Below are 19,679 nucleotides of genomic sequence, written 5' to 3' on the forward strand. Positions count from 1 at the left end.
AGGTCATTCTCGCCTGAGAGTGCCAGATGCTGCTGGATGTGTAACACCAGAATCAGCAGCACCAGGCTCTGTTTCAGGGATCGAGTTCAGCTGGCCCAGATTTCCCAGGCTCCTCTGTGCCAGATAACTTGACACGGACGGACGCTGCCCTGCTCCGTGCACCCTGCTGCTATCATTCAAGCCAGAGACCAAGAGTTAGTCAGCAGTAATGGAAGGAGTAACACAATCCCGGCTCAATGTGGAGCAGGATGTCCTAAAAAACAGCAGCGTGTGTGCATGTGTGTGTGTGTTATCATGACGAAGCAAACACCATCCAGTTGTATTACCTAACCACGTCTCTCATTCTGTTACATCATTGTGTGTTGCTTAATTTGTAGAGTTGCACAATGGAAACAGGCGACGGAGCTCAAAATCAGGAAACGCATGAAAATATCAGATTCTGACTTTTTGGCTTTGGTTTTCTTGGCAGTTTTCTTTCATAGCTTATGTGTGATTTAAAAAAGTCCCCACTAGTGTTGTAGACATCTTTATATATTTCCTAACTAACTTCTGGATAATCAACAGCAGGCATAGAGTAAAGCAGGCTAACAATAAGCCAATGAGTAGATGTGGATGAAAGCATGAAAAATACTGTCATCTTTACTCGTCAAAACATCAAGTGTGGATGTCAGTGTAACAAACAGCGACTTATTCTGGCACAGCTCAGTCTCAGCTGTAAACAACAACAACATAAGTGGCTGATGACCGGTTGTTCTCTAAAAAAGGGCAAAAATGGCCATAAAATTACTTTTAACAGCTTGTGCAACACAATGCAAGTGTTCTAAAGCCAAACAATTGTGGTTTTGGATTCAATAGTCGACTGTTTACTTCATCGTTTGTAGATTTTCCAGACTTTTCTCTGCACAATGGCCAACAGTAGCAAACCGATGTTCCCTCCAAAGGGTTAGGGCATATTTTAATAATGGTTAGAGCATGCCCAACTGGCACGTAAGTGGTAAATACCAAGTGTAACTTAAGCTTTCCGGTGTGTGTGCTCTGTTGCTGCAGCACTGAGTGTTCTGAGTAGTTTTCAAAACAAGTATTATGAATCTAGCTTTTGTCTGAGTGGCTATTTTGTTATTTCTGACTATAAAGTACTAATTTACGTACAAAGTACAATTTTTCTTTTACAATTTGGACTTGCAAGACTTTCAAGTCGCTGTGGTACAAGTTGAACTCAGAGCTAATGTTTAATAAATATTGGACTTTTGGATGCATGGAGGAAGAGCAGGCAAATAAGCTTTTTATAATCGATATCATCCCATCTAGTTCACCTGATCATCACATACGATGATATTTTATTATTAAGAGATGTATAGTTCTAATTATAGCACATTGTTCTTATGCCAGGTGTCACATGCATCAGGGTGTTTGGTGTGTATTATTACTATATTAGGGGTGGATACAATCCTTTACCACACTTATTATTTTATATCACGATACACAATATCTATATATATCATAGCATAATAAAAATTATATATAACTATATATTTAAATTCAATACAGTCTAATAATATATGTGACACACAAAAAAGAAGGAATTAGAAAAAGGGAGTGAAAAAATAAATACAATTAAGAGGATCCCTTCAGTAATTCAAATACATTGACAGCACCTGTTCATTTATAAACTGAAATATGAATATGACATTTTGACCATATTTAGAGCTTTCATGTTGTGTTGTGCCGCTTGGTTATGCTTGCTTATTTTTCAAATAGAAACTGGCTTCACAATATATTTCTTTTTTAGGAAACTTAGATTCAGATTAGTCCTTGACTAAAGATATTCTCCAAAATGGCTGCCACTGAAAAACAGCTACTTATTTTACATTGTGTGTTACATATTGTCTTGGTGTCTGTTACGCAACAGTCTTGTTGCATAAATGTTGTTTGCCATGCAAACTCATCTGTACCTGCACCTTAAATGTAGCCCCCGCAATTTCGTTGTATATGTAGCATCATTGTTTTTGAATTGAACAACCATCATTATGTAGCTTCTGTAATGCTGAAGAGGAAAACCAGTTGCATTTGTTTTTCTATTGTCCATGTGTTGCAAGTTTGTGGATCAATATCCAAATTAGCTAAGGCCATTCAACATTTATTTTAAACATTATGAGGGGGTTCTGAGGGAAAACTGTCCTGGGATAATACATACAATTATTCTGTCAAGTAACATATGTATATTTAAAGGGTTATTGAGAAATTATAGACCTAAGATCACATGGCACTCAATCATAGAAAACCAATATTGCCATAAAGCCATCCTGCCCAATGATTTGCAACTTTTCTGCAAAGCCCATCCGATTATAAACAGACATCTGCCAAGGCATAAAAAATGGCAAAATCTCTAATTAGAGGCAAATGTTTTTTCTCTCACCGTATAAATTATCATATTGCATAATTATCCTCACTATGGTTAAACATTTGGTTGTAAAATTGACTGCATCGTCACCTCATATCGCCCAGAGGAAGACAGAGGACAGTTCACTGTGGACCAGTTGATCCAGTGTCTGACCTGTAAGTAAATTCCTCTGCCCTGCTGAAACTGACACTCAGCAGAGGAGGATGATGTAAGTGCCTGTTCAGGACGAGGAAGATAACATGACAAACATCTATTGATCACCGTAAAGCAGGAAACAGCAACCTCATCTTGTAGGTTACCAGACACCCCCCAACACACCGGCCAGGAACATATTAAATATTTACATTTGATGACTAACAGAAAAAAAAGAGGCCTCCAGTGCGCGCCGAGCACATGTTTGCATGTTATGACTTTAGAACATGAGATAACACGTTTTCCTGTGATCTATGAAAAGCTTTAAAGTACCATTAAAAGGAGAATGTTACTTTAATCTGGCAGCTTACCCCTCAAATCCCAGTGTAAACCCAAAGAGAGGCTGGAGGAGGAAGAAGGCAGTGGAAGGTAATCTGTGCACCGACTGGCTGTTGGTTTGAAGGAAGAAGTCCGGTCTGGTGGCTCTCATCTGGACCTCATCACGTTGAATGTCCTCAGGCAGTCAGACTGGCATCCCTGCACCAGGCCTGTTCCTTTATTAAAGCCTCGGCCTCCTCTGACCCAGCACACACAGAGCGGGCCCCAGGGAACGCAGACAGACACACACATGGTTCCCATAGGTCAGTTTGGTTGTTTGTGAGTTGTGCGTTTGACTCCCTCATAGGCCACATATGGATTTGAGCTGAAGTAACTTGAAGTGAGGTGCTTTTCTTTCGTGAAACATCTGCTTAATGATAGTGTACCAAAAGGGAGGGCCCGATATACTCACAATGAGGCCAAGTAAAATCAGAGACACATGACATGAATAAGGTGAATTTCCACAGTTGCTAATGTGATACAGTATGTTGAGCAGACAACAGATTGCACAGTGCTGGATCCACCTGCTGCCACAGGGATCTGGATTAAGCAAGCTCAGGAGCACGGGACAAAATGTAACTAACCAAAACTAAACTGAGTGTGAATTCAATTCACATGTTACACTTAAATTAAAACCTTTAAATATGAGATTCTGCCACTCATATTGGATTAATTGAAAAGCTTCATTAACATTCTGACATTTACACCTCTGGCTTTTTGAGGTTAAGCAGGTCGTTATCAAGAAAATAAAATCATGACACACAGGAAGTGATGCATCTTATGCTGGCGGGCAGCAGAAGTTCAAATAGAGCAATCAGCATAGTTTGCATGAGCAACAATGCCATCACGGCTTTACAGGAAAAGAACATAATGCCAGCCAACTCAAACTTTGTCAGTAGAAATCATAGTTCTGTGATAGATTAACGAATAATGTATGCAGCCCAAATAAAACCAGATGGATAATTCAACAGTTACTTCTAATTTGACTAAATAGGGGTGTTTTGTTTCTGTGACGTCCTTTAATAATCTTGTCAGTAAGTAAAATTTATTTCTGTAGTGTCTGTTATGGTTACAAGGTGCTTCAAAGGTGCACACACAGTACAATAAGACTGTCAGATAATTGTATAACTGTCCTTAAAGTTCATCTTTGCAGACACTCTTCACCGTATTCTCAGCAATTCTCATCTTGTTCCTAACTTTAATGCGACTCAAATAAAAAATGCAAATGTGATCCCATACATACTGAATTAAACTCTGCACTGTAACAGCTTACTAATCTGAATACAACAAAAAACAACACCTGATGTGTTCATAGACAAGTGTGGAAAAACAACTTTGCTTCAGAGAAACTCACTGACATCACATGCTAAACGGGAATCTTTCCATGTGTTTCGCCTTGATTCATTTTTCCTTTCTGGCAATTGGTACTGTGTGAAATCAAATCTCCGCTGACGTGTATAAATTTCCGGTATTTGACTTTTCATTGCCTTTATTGTAATTATGTTTTTGTTTTTGAGAATAGGGTAAGAACCCAGCTAGAGCCACAGCCTGTAGGGAGGGATCAGAAGCACATTTGTCTGTTCTATTGCCTATTGTTTTGTACTTTGAAATGCAATTCGGGGAGATAGATCTATAAAGATACACTAAATGCTAAAGCTGTAGAGCAGCGAGGGAGATGAGACCGTCTCCAGACCCTGCAAATCTCACTTATATTGCGTTTAGGATAAAAAACAGAGGCACGGTTACATTTACAAAGAATTTGCTCCTTGGCCTCGAGAGAAATCCTGCAGATCTTGGGAGTCTGTCAGTATCATGGCACCGCTACATCGCTCTGAGGCACCGACGGAGGACATTACAGTCTTAGTGGAAAGAACACTAAGTACTGAGGGTATATCTGCACAATTTTAGACTCTTCAGCCTCTGAACCCTGATCTGAGAATCTGACACATGCCTTTAATGTGAAATCATTTCAAATGCAATCTTGATGCATTAAACTGAGCAGGAGCTGTCATTTGAGCCAAGTTACAATCATTTAGCTCTCACACTGCTTATTGAAAGCATGGGGTTTAGGATATGACTGTCCACTGAGCAGAGAATACACTGAGACTGCAAAATTTCCACATTTATTTAGTCTATTATTTATCCCAAAATATTACTTTACGTCTACTCATGCATGATAGTGCGAGATGTAAACATTAATGGCGTCCTCCTTGGCTGAGCTGCAACATTAGCTCAGTGGTGCTAGGTGAGCTAGCAGTAGATGCTTCCTGCGCACAGCTACGCTTGGTGGGTGTAGTTCGGTAGCAAGAAAATAGTTCCTACATGAAACTGCTCACAATAAGGTCTGTGGATTATCTTGAGTAACTGAATCATGAATTCTGGAAAGAGACATTGCTGTTGAGTTTTTTAATGTATTTTTTTAACACTTTGAGCACCACAGGCCAAGCGCCATCTTGTTCCATTATATAGACATGGTCTGTGGTTGATATCTCCAACACTCTGCAGCTCACACCAAAACAATGTAGACTGATAAATAGCACTACAGGTAAGATGAGACATATATATATATGGGGGTGAACTGTCACTTTTTTAAATATATAATTCAAGTTTTTATTGGTTTTTAAAGGCTTGGTAAATTGCATATATCATTATCTGTGCATACATGGATACAAGGCACATATTTTCATAATATGGAGGTGGACTCCGGTACATAAAGAAAAAATTCAAGTAAAATACATCTGGAAGAAAAGAGAAGGAAACAAACTAACAGTAGCATGTCACACATATGTCCTCATACGTCACTCTACAGGGTCACATAGTCACAAAGCAAGTTCATAATTATGTAGGCTTATATTCGCAGTTGATAGGAGGCCATAACCGGTCCCACAGCGAACCGTCACTTTAAGCATGTTTGATTTATTTTCTTTACTCAAGGGACACTATCTTGATCTAAGATGATTTCAATAGGTTGACACTTACATAACTAAAAATGTGTCAAAGTATTAAAGATCAGTGAGATTTTCAAGAAGAGGAATAATGTAGAATTACTCCACTAGATTAAATGACTTAAAATTGACATTTCATACTACTCTGTTTAGTATTTAATATGTATTTCCACAGTACAAGTAGAGAGGATGCAGACAAATGGCATGCTGTAATATAAAATTAAGAAAAACACATACTGTTCTTCTTTAACTACAATACATTAAACAAGATTTAAATTTAGATAAAATCATTTTTATCAGACCAATACCGTTTAAGTTAGGTAGGGGCCATTTTACATAATGCAAATACATCCAGATAAACTTACTCCACCATTACTGCTGCAACACTTATCAGTATAAATGATGCCTGCTCCTCCCAGCTCTGTTTCTTCTGCACTGATTCAGGTTATCACAGCGGGAAGAGACACCACAAAGGAAGCCATGATAAGATAGCTTTGTTTGTATCCCTGGATAAAGCCTTGCCAAGACCAGACTGCTGCTCTGGCCGTAGATCGTTGACAGACATTAAAGCAGGCACTAAAACTGGGACTTAGGGGAAGGAAAGTGAAGAACAGGACAGACCTGGACATTAAAGACACGGGGATCAGTGGGACTAGATAAGACTGCTAGCTCACGTTCTGTTTATCACAGTGGATTGTTTAAAATGTCACTATATGGCCCTTTATCATTGTTAACGTCTTAATAAACTTCAAAATGTATTACCGCTGTTGTGTTGCAGGCAGCCCTCTTTGCACAATGCAAATGTTTCTGTATCTTCTAACCTAGGAAAATCAGTTAAACCAATGACAGATAACATTTTTATCTGGCTCTGCCTCATCAGTGTTCTTCGTGAGAACAGCGACCATCCCTAATATTTTGCACATTCACTGCACATACTGGACATTGTTGTCTAGTCCACTATGACATTGTCCATCCTGTGCCTGCCGTGCCTTGAGGAGCAAACGATGCATGGTTCGTAAAAGAGAGTCTCACTGGCCGAGGGCCACTCAGACACCTGAGTCACAGAGGAAGGCGGAGGTCTGGTGAGTGAAACTGGAGAGCTTCATTGCATTACAGCGCTGCAGGAGAGATAACACACTACGATAAAGTGCCTTGAGGGAAAGAGAGAGGAGAGAAGATGGCCGTGATAAGACAGCTTCCAGACTGGAACCGGCAACAGTAACTTAATATGATTTTATCTGAAGAGATAGAGGAGGATGGCCACTTGTCAGGATTATCACATCTTAATGAGTAATAAGTGGGTCCATTTCAATTTGTCACACTCATCCCCTTTTGCGCTCAGCCATACAAGCATGTGCATGTACTGGATACACAAAAATATGAACTTTAAAGGGATAGTTCACCCCAAAATCAAAAATACATATTTTTCCTCTCATGTGTTGGGTTATTTATCAGTCAAGATTGTTTTTGGCGTGAGTTGTGTGAGAGTGTTGGAGATATTAGCCACAGAGATGTCTGCCTTCTCTCCAGTATTATAGAACTACATGGCACTTGGCTTGTGGTGCTCAAAGCACCAAGAAAGAAGAAAAGGAAAAACATTTACAAAACTTGACAACAATGTCTCTGTCCAGAGTTCATGACCTGGTTGCTCAAGATAATCCACAGACCTTGTTGTGAGCAGTTTTATGTAGGAACTATTTTCTTTCTACCAAACTACACCCACCAACTGTATCATTGTGCCGAAGGAAGCGTGCATCTGCTGCTATCCATCCACTGAGCTAACATTACAGCTCAGCCGAGGAGGACGCCATGAATGTTTACATCTCACACTGTCATGTATGAGTAGATCTAAAATAATATTTTGGTATAAATTTTCTTTAACCAAACTATTTTTAAACTTAATTTTAAATAACCTTTTCTTTCCATCCGGGCACTTTTTCTTTTTTAATGTTTTTTTCCCCTGATTCATTTTCTGTAACCATTTATCCTGTTGGGCGTCGCTGGGGGGCTGGAGCCTATCCCAGCTGGCGTGGGGCAAGTGGCGGGGTACACCCTGGACAGGTTGCCAGATTATCGCAGGGCTGACACATAGAGACAGACAACCATTCATGCTCACATTCACACCTGTGGACAATTTAGAGTCACCAGTTAACTTGTTACCTGCATGTGTTTGGACTGGACCTGGAATAAACCCACGCTGACATGGGGAGAACATGCAAACTCGGCAAGGAGGGGCTCCCCCACCCCAGGGTTTAAACTCCCCATCCTGGATTCAAACCAGAAACCCTCTTGCTGTGAGGCGACAATGCTAACCACTGCACCACCATGCTGTCCATGCTCGTGATTTTTTAAACTTGTGAATCATTTAGTAATTAATTCTACCATATATATCTTTTCTCATAACTCCTTTACTCTAAATCTGTATCCTTTATTATGTTTTATATCTTATTGCTTTGTAAAGCACTTTGAATTGCCCTGGTGTATTAAATGTGCTTTACAAACAAAGCTGCATTGCCTCACACCCATTGACCGCATCACCGTGCAGAAGGAAGAGTGCATCTACTGCTAGCTTATCTAGCACCACTGTGCTAGCTAACGTTACAGCTCTGCCGAGGAGGACGGCAATAATGCTTCCATTTCGCACTGTCACAAGCACGAGCCTCTCGTCCAGGAGTAAAATTTCTGGTGCTTTGAGCACCACAAGCCGAGTGCCATCTAGTTCCATTATATTAAGGAGAAGGCAGACATCTCTATGACAGATATCTCCAACACTCGGCAACTCGCACCAAAACAAACTAAACAAATAAACAGCACTACAGGTAAGAGGAAAAATATGGAATTTGGATTTTGGGGTGAACTGCCCCTTTAACCTAGACCCCTCTTTTTTTGCAACATACACAGTAAAAACCAAACCACCCTTTGATTATTCAATAAAGCAATCATCAGTACAATCTGTGGCCGTAGGGACTGATCCAATACTATCAGACGGCTTCTTCCTGCCCTGCTGCATCTACTCAGATAAACCCTGCTATCACCTCTCACCCACTCTCATAAGTTAGATGTGCTTGTATGTAGGCATGCACACACACACACACACACACACACACACACACACACACACACACACACACACACACATGCAGAGCAGTACTTGCTCCCATATGTGAGAGGGGAAGTTGAGTAAAGGAGGGAGGGATCAAATAACTTAAGAGTCACACAGCTACACACAACACAACACAGTCATTTTCTGTGATCACCCTTCAGGTGAGGAGATCACACCAGGAATCCTCATATCAAGGACCTAACGAACACGAGGCAGACAACTCTGACTCAACCCTGAGACAGAGAGAGAGACCTCCCCAGTCCGTTACCTCGATGCTGCATGAAGGTGGAGTCATTTGGGGGTAAAGACAGAGACAGAGAAGGAGAGTGGGAGAGAGATGAGGAGAGAGCGAGAGGAGCAGGGCAACAGAAGAAGACAGATGGATTATCTGACATGCACCCGGATTGACCAGCGTTCCTCTTTAAGTCTTAAATCCTGTTTTTCCTCCTCAGAGTGAAATCTGAAAATGCTGTCCTGCACATGTGGAGTGTAGCAGCTTTCGGACAGGTAGATTGTGTGGTGCACTTTTTTTTAATCTACTGGAACTAAGGAATTTTACACATGGTAAACTTACCCCCTGGATATCAGTGAACTTTATATTTTTTTCTTTGACTTTGTTTTCTGAAACTAAGCAAGTGCCTGGAAACACGAGGGTCACGCAGGAGCAGCCAAGCATAATAGTCAAAATTTCACAAACAATTTAGAGCGAATTAGGAGACGGAAGAAAAGTGGAAAAGCAGGTTTGTTACTGGAATACACACAAATAGTGTGTTGTTTTCCTGCTGAATCTTTCGTTCAGACTGATTTACTTTCCAAAACAGAATTTTTGATCTCCAGCCTAAAACCTTTCAACAGTGGAGACGAGATCTCTGTGGAGTATCAGCTTGAGACACAGTGACTTGTTAAACAGTCATTACTCTATCAAAAATAATTCAGAGGGAAAACTAGGAATTTCAGACTCTGCAGGGGGACCATCTCTCCCAGTCTGGACTGTGGAGGGCTTCCCTCCCTACCCTCCCAGCCTATCCTCGCCCCCAGCAGCATGTCCCAGGCTCTGAGGCTGCCTCTAGTCCTCCACACAGCACACTACCATGATCAGATGGGCTGCTGGAGGGAGTAAGGCTGCCTCTGCCTCGTCCTGCTCCAGGGCTGGGCTAGGGGCTCGTTCTGGTTCGGAAACCATCCCCAGACTAAGGTCAACATCAACACTGCTTCCCTCCCTGTCTTTGCCTCTCCTAGTTGCCCTTGTGGTTTTTTCCCTCTCCCTACCCGGGGCGGCCTGCCATCACCTCCGCAGGGACAAACCAAGACTCGCCAACCCACGAACTCTCAGGGTTCCACTGAACATTTCAGAGGCCGAGGTTGTCTCTAGGCCCAGGGCCACTGGGGGCCCCCTGGGTCGGACTGGGGGGCCGCAGGGTAGGCATGTGCGCAGCTACAATCATCTCCAAGGGGACATGCGGAGGAGGAAGCTGTTCTCTTTCCAGAAGTTTTTCCTGAGGATCGATAGGAACGGAAAGGTCAATGGAACCAAGAGCAAAGATGACCCCCTCAGTAAGTAACTCACTGTGTCGCACAATGGAGAAAAGTAGACAAAAAAAGACAAAGATGATCTGAGTGTCTGTGGTGGCTGCAAAAGTTCATTGTGACCCCAACGAAGGCTTATTTGAGCTAAAACATCGGTTTTAACCTTCCAAGTTGAAGTGTGAACTCAAGGCTTTTATCCTTTGCAACCAAAACTGTATTCTGCATAATAAAAAGCACCTGTTGATTGAAGTCAGGGATGTTTCTGGCACAAGGAAACCCTCTTAAATGTTATTTTTAATTTGAGAAATTAGATTTTCTTTAAGAGAAAAGGCTTGTCCCCCCAAAACACCAACACAATTACATAAATTAGATATATAACTTGGTGTAAACACTGAATTTAAACAAAAAGCATTATTCTTCGTTCATTTCCAAAGACCACCAGCCTGCCCATTGGTTAGTTTGGATGAAGCAATGCCCGATTAGAGTCATCTTTTTGTTTTAAACCAGACATCCCGCTGATATCTCTCCTGTCCAAACACTCAGCACAATGATGGTAGCTCTCAGATGGCTTAAAAAGGAGCAGGGGCAGATAACCCGGCCATTATCAGGAAGTCTTCACAGCCCTGGGTAAACAGCGCTGATAACAACCACAGAAGAACAGGGCTTCGAGAGATGGGGAGGGGGGCGTTGAGGATATGGATGTCAGTCTCATTGATGCTTTCAGACTCTTTCGGCCTCACTGTGTGTCTGTGTCTCACTCACTCTCCCACTCACATTGCCCGCCTGCCAGCCAGCGTCAAACTAAATTACATACCCTCAGTGACAGATCAGACATTTGTTTAAAGCAGCTTGACGTGCTCACTTGGAGAAACACGTCTTTAAAGTGATTACATGTTGTATGTTTCGGGATATCAGTCAGTAAAATAGCATTAGTCTCCCAGCATTCCCCACCGCGCTCTTCGTGTGTGTGCCTATCAGCCAGCGGGCACTCACATGCTCCAGTGGGTGTGTGATCATATAGCAGCCGAGGACGACACATGTGCTCGCTTATTACTGACACACACACACATATACATCTCTCACATGCTCTCCCTCTCTCTGCCCCCCATAGTGAGTGTATATGGAACCTTTTAATGTTCCTCTTGGGAGAGCTAAACCGCACATTCGATCAAAGTGACTTAGGGGAAATGGCACGGGAGGCAGAATGTCAAGGGAGATGTTTGTTTTGACAAGGTCATGACAGAGGCAACTTTATTTACTGTCCGTATTACATTGTGATGCCTTTACTGCCGCCTTTTTCAGTAGTTTCTTTTAAGTTGTTAAACTGAAGTGGAGGACGGAAGCCTGACTCAGTTTATCATAATAATGGCGTGTGAATTCACCCTAAACTTTATGTATGTTTGGAAGCTGATTTACCGCTCTTGTCTTCTGCCTTCATTGACCTGCAGCTTCTCATTTTTAGGAGCGTGCGTTGACTTTTTCAGAAGTCAGTTTGAGTTAGTGCAGGTTGAGCGTCGGGAAGGGAGGGGAAAGGGAGCACAGGGGACTCTCTAGAGGTACAAGTTCATGAATGACATGGCTGAACATCATTGTGGGCCACATCAAAGCCGCGCGTCTTCAGTATCAATGGTGGTGCCATCAAAAAGCTGTGTCCTGAGGGGGTCTGAGGACACTGTGTGTGGATTATGTGCCCTCGTATCAGGTTCTCACGGTAAAGGATACTACACAACAGCAGCTTCAGTCTTTGCTCTGGCCCCTGGGGCTAGACATGATCCCAGGGCTGACGTCCTTTGTAGACCCTCGATGGTCCCTTGAAGTGACAAATATCAAGGGGTTTTTTTTGCAACGAGTGGCTTCTCCTGAGACACGCTGCATTTAAATTTTGCAACAGATTAATTCATATATGATTTGTCTAAGAGGTGTGTGGGATGTGGAGGCTTTGGTTTTGGGTGCTGCCTGTGGCCCTGTGAGGACCCAACTCACTGTCTGTTAAAGAGCCAGTATCCAGCCTCCCACAGATTTATGGGGATGCCAACGCAAAACTGTCCCACATGGCTTTCCAACCCGCTGGGAGCCTGTGCTGAGGTTACAGAGAGGCAGAAAGAAAGGGAGGGAGATTATGTTCGTCAGCTAATCTGCATAGTACAGCAAGTACTTGATTAAAAAATCTATGATTCACAGCTGAGTTCTCTCGAATTTAACTAGCAGCTCCGAGGGAAACCTTGCTAAATAAGACGAAAGGCAAAAGCTTGGCAGTTAAAAAGTTTGGGTAATTATCCACGGCTGGGACGGTGTGAGAGTGTGAGCCTGTCAAGACTGTGTGTGTATGTGTGAGTGTGTCGGGCCACCAGTTGTGTTTCAGTGCTGTAGGGGCCAGGCCATGTGTGCAAGATGCTTCTGGACATGGCTCAAGAAGAAGTGTGTATATACGTTACATGTGTGTGTCTCTGTGCACATGCATCTCCTTTAATCAAAGCAATGGCCTTTTTGCGTGGGAAAAAAACAGATGGCGTTCTTATGCAGGAGAGAGATGTATAGCTTTTCTCTGAGGTGGGGAAGAGGATGGATATCCCTTCTGTGTAAATACACTCAGTGTGGTCCTTATCAAGTGTTATTACTACATATCCTGATTTACGCCTCGCTCCACTCCACTTTTCTGCATGGGAATGGCACCAATCAAAATGTATATTCAAATGTATCTGCGCAAATGTTTTTTTTCGGGCAGCCCGTGAGCATTAATTAAAGAAAGGAGCAAAGTGAGAAAGAATAACAACGAAAGCTGCAAAGCACATTGTTTTTGGCATCCCACTGTGGAAAAACCACCTTTAATTCTCACTGGCATTGTGTGCCTCCATTCCACAACCAACGCACCATTTACTGTTGTAACTCCAAACAGAGCGTATCAAATAAGCCGCACATTAGGAAAAAGCAACCAGCATGCAAAAGAAAAACTGCTGTCTCCCCATGTAAACAGCTGAACCTTGCCGCCTCACTTAAGGCTACATTTTTTTCAAGTGTGGTTTGTAAAATTTTCCCCATTCAAAGTATTGTTGTCACATTTAATGCTTAATGTTGTAATCTGGAGGAAGCTTATTGCAGCCATAAGCTCATTACTCTCCACCTGTGGGCCGAGCTGAGCGTTCAGCAGAGAACAGTGAATGGAGATTTTGTAGTTTCACAGCCAGGTTGGCTTTGCAAGTTGTGTGCAAGTGCACATTCACCTGCTACAATATCAGCTCTGTGTGTGCGAGTGCGTTTGTGAGTGCATGTGTGTGTATATACAACCTGTCTCGCCCCTGCCTCCGGTGGCTGACTTTGATCAGTGATCATTACAGCCTTACTAATCCTCACTCCACCCCCAGTCTCACTGTCATGGCTCCTCTGTCCTCCTCTGTTCTCCTTCCTTTCATCCCTCCCATGTTTACAGAGCAGCCAGAGACTGCCATAGATTGTCTTACATCCTCACTCCATACCCGACACCCGATCCCATACAGAAACCAGCTCCTCTCAGATCTTCAATGGCCGTTGTGTCACAGTCCCCACCACCGCCTTGCCGCTTCAGACCTCACTGCCCCGAGGTGCCACTGTTTGAACTAGAAACTGATACAGTCAAGACCTCACGGACGAGGAGAGAGGCTGCCGTATTTTTAAGAGAGGGATTGTTCTTTGGGGGCACACCTGCGTCCTCCACTGTCCACTCATGTACCAGGCTGGCAGCCTCAGAGGCCCCCCAGCCACCGGAGAGTGGGTCTGACAGCAGAGCGGGCTGCCACACAAACAGTCATCAGACAGAGGAGGGGCTGCAGATCTGATCAAAGGATGTCATCGACTCTCTGGAGTTCACACCCCACGCTAGAGTGCGTGTCTGAATGTGTGTGTGCGTACACATGTGCGCTTATCAGGATAAAATAACGACAGCTCACAGGAAGTGGGGAAAGGAAGTCAGGGAGGGAGGCATGAAATCAAACATGCCATGGGAACAGGGGAGGTTAACTCACACTCACACACACACACACGCACACACACATAAGACGAGACAAGTGGGTTCTGTGGTCAAAGGACACATTAGGAAGTTATATCTCTCTGACCTCTGATACTGAGACCACACAAATAACCACAGCTGTCTGCGGCAAAAGCATGCCCTTGTTAACTGGGGTATAAATTAGCCCCTCTAATAGCCTATGAGAAACCTGAATTGCTTGCATAGGGACTTGGAAACCTAAATACCAAACAGAACATAAACAACCTGAGAGTCTCTGTGGTATCCACCTATTAATTTTCAAACTAAATGGCCTGCGCAGCTGGAATCTGTTACACAGGTGTAGGCTGTAAAGTAACTTTATAATATCACTGAAATGATAAATGTGCCCAAGGAATAATTGTGACCTTACGCAGCATTCCCACACTGTGTGGTTCCACATGTACATGGCCTGAAATGAGCGTGCAATATGTTGTTATCCATTAGTTGCCTTCGCTGATGCCTGTAAAACTTTATGGATATATTAGTTTTAGTCTTACCCACAGCAACTATGAGTCAGGAAAATATTATCACCTCTACTTCCTCTGTTTTCTATTTGTCTTTGTGAACTAAAAAAATGAAAAAGAAAAAGTTTTTTCTCCGGCATTTCAGCTCAAACTTCTTGGAAACACATAGTTGAAAAATCGTTTTACTCATAGGTGTAGATTTTTCAGGGGGGTCAGTGCAGAGGATAAAATATTCAGAACATGTGCATTTGCTCCCCCACTAGAAATATGAAAGTAGCAGCACTTTTTTTGACATTTACACTATAATTTGATGCAGAAAAGGCACAAATTGTTGCATAAAAAAAATCACCAGAATGCATGAAATTAAGTGTCACCCACAATGCTGAAACACAACCTACACCCTTGATTTTACTCATGCGCTCTCTGAATGTTGACACATATTGATACAACTGTCTTTTTGCTGAACCCTAGGTATTCTGGAGATCACATCGGTGGACGTGGGAGTGGTGGCCATCAAAGGGCTGAACAGCAACTACTATCTGGCTATCAGCAGGAAGGGAGAGGTGTACGGAGCGGTTAGTATCCGGGTCAGGGGTCAATCTGGATGCTCCAGAGAGAGAGATAGTGTTAGATTCTTCTGTCCTTATCAAAGGAGGCCTTATCTTTACTTCTCTAACTGCTGGGTCAACAACTAGGCCAGTGCATGCACACACGTTAACCTCTAACTGTGCAATTTTCAAAGTGCACACTAGCTTCTGCCCAAGCACACAAAGCAAAGCATGCGATGTAGATTAAGGAGTAGTAAATAAACAAGGTACCATGTGCAACCACAATGGATTTGCACAAGAAAATGATCTGTGTTTTGCCTTAACCTCACATGCCGGGGTTTTAACACTGAAACGTGATACCTACTGTTTTTCCAGAGAGAGTTCGGTGTCGACTGCACCCTGAAGGAGCGGATTGAGGAGAACGGCTACAACACGTACGCGTCAGCTGAGTGGAAGAACAAGAAGCGGCAGATGTTTGTGGGCCTGAATGTCCACGGGAAGCCGCTGAGAGGGAAGAAAACCCGCAGGAAGAACACAGCCACCCACTTCCTTCCAATTATGGTGTGAGCTGGAGGACTTGAGCGGAGGAGGAGGATATGCAGCACTGGACAGAGAGGTTTTCAATACTGAAAAAAAGCTGTAAAATAAAGACAATCACTGAGAAATCTCTCATTTGGAAACAAGGCACTAACACTGTTACACACAAATATGGTCTCAGCCCCTGACTTTGACTGAGATCATGTACTTTATTTGGTGGGAGACGATGATTTCTGTGTTTTCTGTGGCACGAGATGCAATATTTATCCTTTTTTTTCTGTGCCAAACACTTTGCAACTGGAGGATGTGTGTGATGTGGACAACACAGGAGATACTGTCCCAGCTTATGTACTGCGGTAGATGCAGAAGATGTTATTTATAATCCATATGCTCCTGTGAGACACCAGATAATCCGCAACATAATGGGGAGAGATAGAGAATTGATAAGATGAGGGAAATGATCAGTCAGTGTATCACGACAGCGTTAAATAATAGAGGATACACCACATTTAAAGCAAATGTTTGATACTTAACCACTGTGTTTTGACTGTATTGTAATGATTTATTTATTTTGTGAAATATTTAACTGGAGGGGAACACTTACACGGCAAGCATTCCTTTGCATTCTTTACTTTTTATAGGAACTCTATTATGTGAAAATAAAATACCACTTTCTCCTCTGCAATGCAGCCGTCTCACTTCCTCAATAAAACACCAAAAACTGACTTCACTGCAAGTGGTGAGAAACCCTGGTGAACGTTCAGGTCATGGTAAGTCTATTCTTATCTTTCCCTCTGAGGTAGGGAGGGACAAAAGGCAACTATTAATGCCTAGCCAGATATTCCATGTGGCAACCATTGCGCTAATGATTAGCTCCCAAACAAACGGGAAACATACAGACCGACCACAACAGAATGGGAGGGAGGGGACTTCCGTGGTATGGCCTGTAGATGCTGACATCATTTCCTAATATCACCACATTACTGTAGAGCTGCAACATTCCCTGATTGAAGGAGCGATTGAATAGTAAATACGCCACAAAAAAAATACGAAAATAGATTTGTCATGTTGCTCTGCATCACTACGGCCAATAGGTTTCTGGAGGGCCTGAGTGTGTGCGGAGGCAGAAATGTGAATGAGGGAGAAAAAGAGACGTGACCTGTGTCTGACCACCCACTTCCCTCAGTAATCATCCACAAACACACTAATCAATGACAGCTGCCTTGATGCAGGATCAAAAGACTGCAGGGAGAACATTAACACCACAGGCTTCCGGGCCTCATGTTCTCGTATCCCGCCTCTGTGAACATCCATCTCAGCGAGGGCATGAAAAATCAGGAGAGTAGACCAAGACAGGAAGGTGAGAGATCGTCTTCACTCTCAAATTTATCCAAGTCGGCCCGTGACTGTGGCTCCAGATTGCAAACAACAAAAGGTGAACTACAGGAATCCAGAGTACAGAAAAGCCTTTGCTTCAGGCTGTAGTATGTTGTCCTTTAATGTCTTCTTAAGGAATCACCACGACGAATGATTAATACCGAGGAATGCTGCAGAGCATTCCACCATGACAGTCATGGCCAATGGCAACATATGGAATACTATTTCATGACCATCTCTGCACCATACACAGCAGTGTCTATTGCATTTTCCCTGCTCTGTGCAATGTGGTGTGGCTGCTGCACCTCTGAGGATAAACCTGTAGATTTACCTGTAGATTAGGAAGTTCAAATGAGGGCTATCGAGTGCAATGTCATAAAGAATATAAATGAAATAATCTAGAAGACTGTCTTTGACTAAATGGACTTAAAGCATTTAGATTTTTGTATTCCTTTGCTTATATTTCAAAACTAAAATTACAAGAAAAATCCAGCTGGCACCGGACGTCAATATTACATTAGAAGAACATTGAACTCTTACGTTGTACAGGCGTAAAATTTTGGGTGAAAGGAAAATCAATTTTAGTCTCCTGACATGACAATCCAGCCAACTCAGCCAACTCAGCCAATTATCAACATCTAATGACATTGGCAAACCAGCAAGTAACACACATTAGGAAGGTTAATTTGGTCTCCGGTGTGAAGCTATACCACACACAGCCTCAATAGACTTAAATTTGTCCTTAATTGCTCTGTATATACCTTAATGATGCAGTTAATAAATCACCAGGGATATAAGCTACATGTGTTCTGCTCAAACTTGAAACTCCACATTTTTTTGCTTTTAAAACCTGTGGCAATGAGTATTCTCACGACCCCCCTCAACACTGATCATCTGTCACCTTGTGCATTCCTGAGATTTGTGAATGTTTGAACTCTCTCCAAGACACTGACACGGAGGGAAAAACTGCAATAACTGCAAATAGGGGCAGTAATCAGTTTATCAAAGTGGGTCTCCGCATTTCTGGCGCGGGAATTCTCTGTGGCATAATGTGATCCAGCTTTGGGAAACAAGTGGAAAATGACTGGAGGCTAAAACAACTAATGAATACTTACACTGAGAGGTCTGGTGCAACACATGTTTGTAGTGGGCAGCTACTGAGAGAGTAGAGCAGGGAGAGAGAGGCACCTCCGTGGGGTTTGCACGGGTCCAGAATTTCCTCTGTGATGCGTAAATGTGTGTCAGTTTAATATAATTATCCAACTCTTGGTGCTTTGGCAAATATTTTAGATCAATGTTAGATTATATAAACAATTCGACAACCACACAAACTCTTTAACGGATCTGTTATTACTCACTCATGTTGTGCAGACAACCACTGTCTAAACCCACAAACAGGGCTAACAGTAGCTACACTGCAGACACTGAAGTCATGTCCTCAGCATTTTTTGTGGGGGGAATATTACACAAGCTAACTTCACATAAAATCCAACATTTCCCAGTGCAAAAGCATACACTTTTTTCTCTAAATGTGAATAAAGGCAGAACAAATACAATTTAAAAAATCATGAGCTTTAGTATTTCTCCTCCAGCATCCCTGCAAAGTAGATGGTTTTTTTAAAGCATTAACAAAGCTCTTGCGGCAGATAAATTTAAGAACAACTGAACAGCTGGATTTATAAATATAATGAGAACAGATTTGATTTACAAATTGTGTTGGGGTTTTACTGGAGGGATTTGAACAGCAGTTTATATGGAATGATAGTCCGGAAACATATCTTCACAAAAATACTTAAAAAGAATAGCCTTGTTATTTTATAAGTTGCTTTATGTTAGTTTATACTTTTATTTCACTACATTTCAGGGAGAAATATTGTACTTTTTGCTGTATCTTATCACATAAAATAATGTCATATACTAACCAACAATAGTTGAAATTAACACTATCTAGAGCAGGGGTGTCAAACTCCTTTTAGTTCATGGGGCTTACTTGATCTCAAGTTGGCCAGATCAGTAAAACCACTTTAGAATAACCTCGAAATAATAACAACCTTCACATTTTTCATTTTCTCTTAGCGTAAAGAAGTACAAGTACATTTTGAATGTATCTATTTAATAACAGATGATGAACAGCCTGAGATATCTTAACAAAAAAAGTGCATATTCAACAATATGCCTCAGTTTTTCCACATAATGCTGGCATCACCACACCAAACTAAAGTGGAAGCTATTGAAGAAGCAGGTTA

The 19,679-nt window shown here is 42.2% G+C and overlaps 1 protein-coding gene across 1 annotated transcript; it reads left to right on the plus strand.

The window, feature by feature from the left end:
• Nucleotides 1-9,104: 9,104 nt before the first annotated feature.
• Nucleotides 9,105-16,735, plus strand: fgf10b (fibroblast growth factor 10b). The gene is made up of 3 exons (XM_050051010.1): nucleotides 9,105-10,513; nucleotides 15,443-15,546; nucleotides 15,895-16,735. Exons 1-3 carry the CDS (start codon nucleotides 10,051-10,053, stop codon nucleotides 16,084-16,086), a joined length of 759 nt encoding a protein of 252 aa, XP_049906967.1. The 5' UTR covers nucleotides 9,105-10,050; the 3' UTR covers nucleotides 16,087-16,735.
• Nucleotides 16,736-19,679: the final 2,944 nt, after the last annotated feature.

This window comes from Epinephelus moara, chromosome 8 (assembly GCF_006386435.1).
Source record: "Epinephelus moara isolate mb chromosome 8, YSFRI_EMoa_1.0, whole genome shotgun sequence".
Lineage (NCBI taxonomy): Eukaryota > Metazoa > Chordata > Actinopteri > Perciformes > Serranidae > Epinephelus > Epinephelus moara.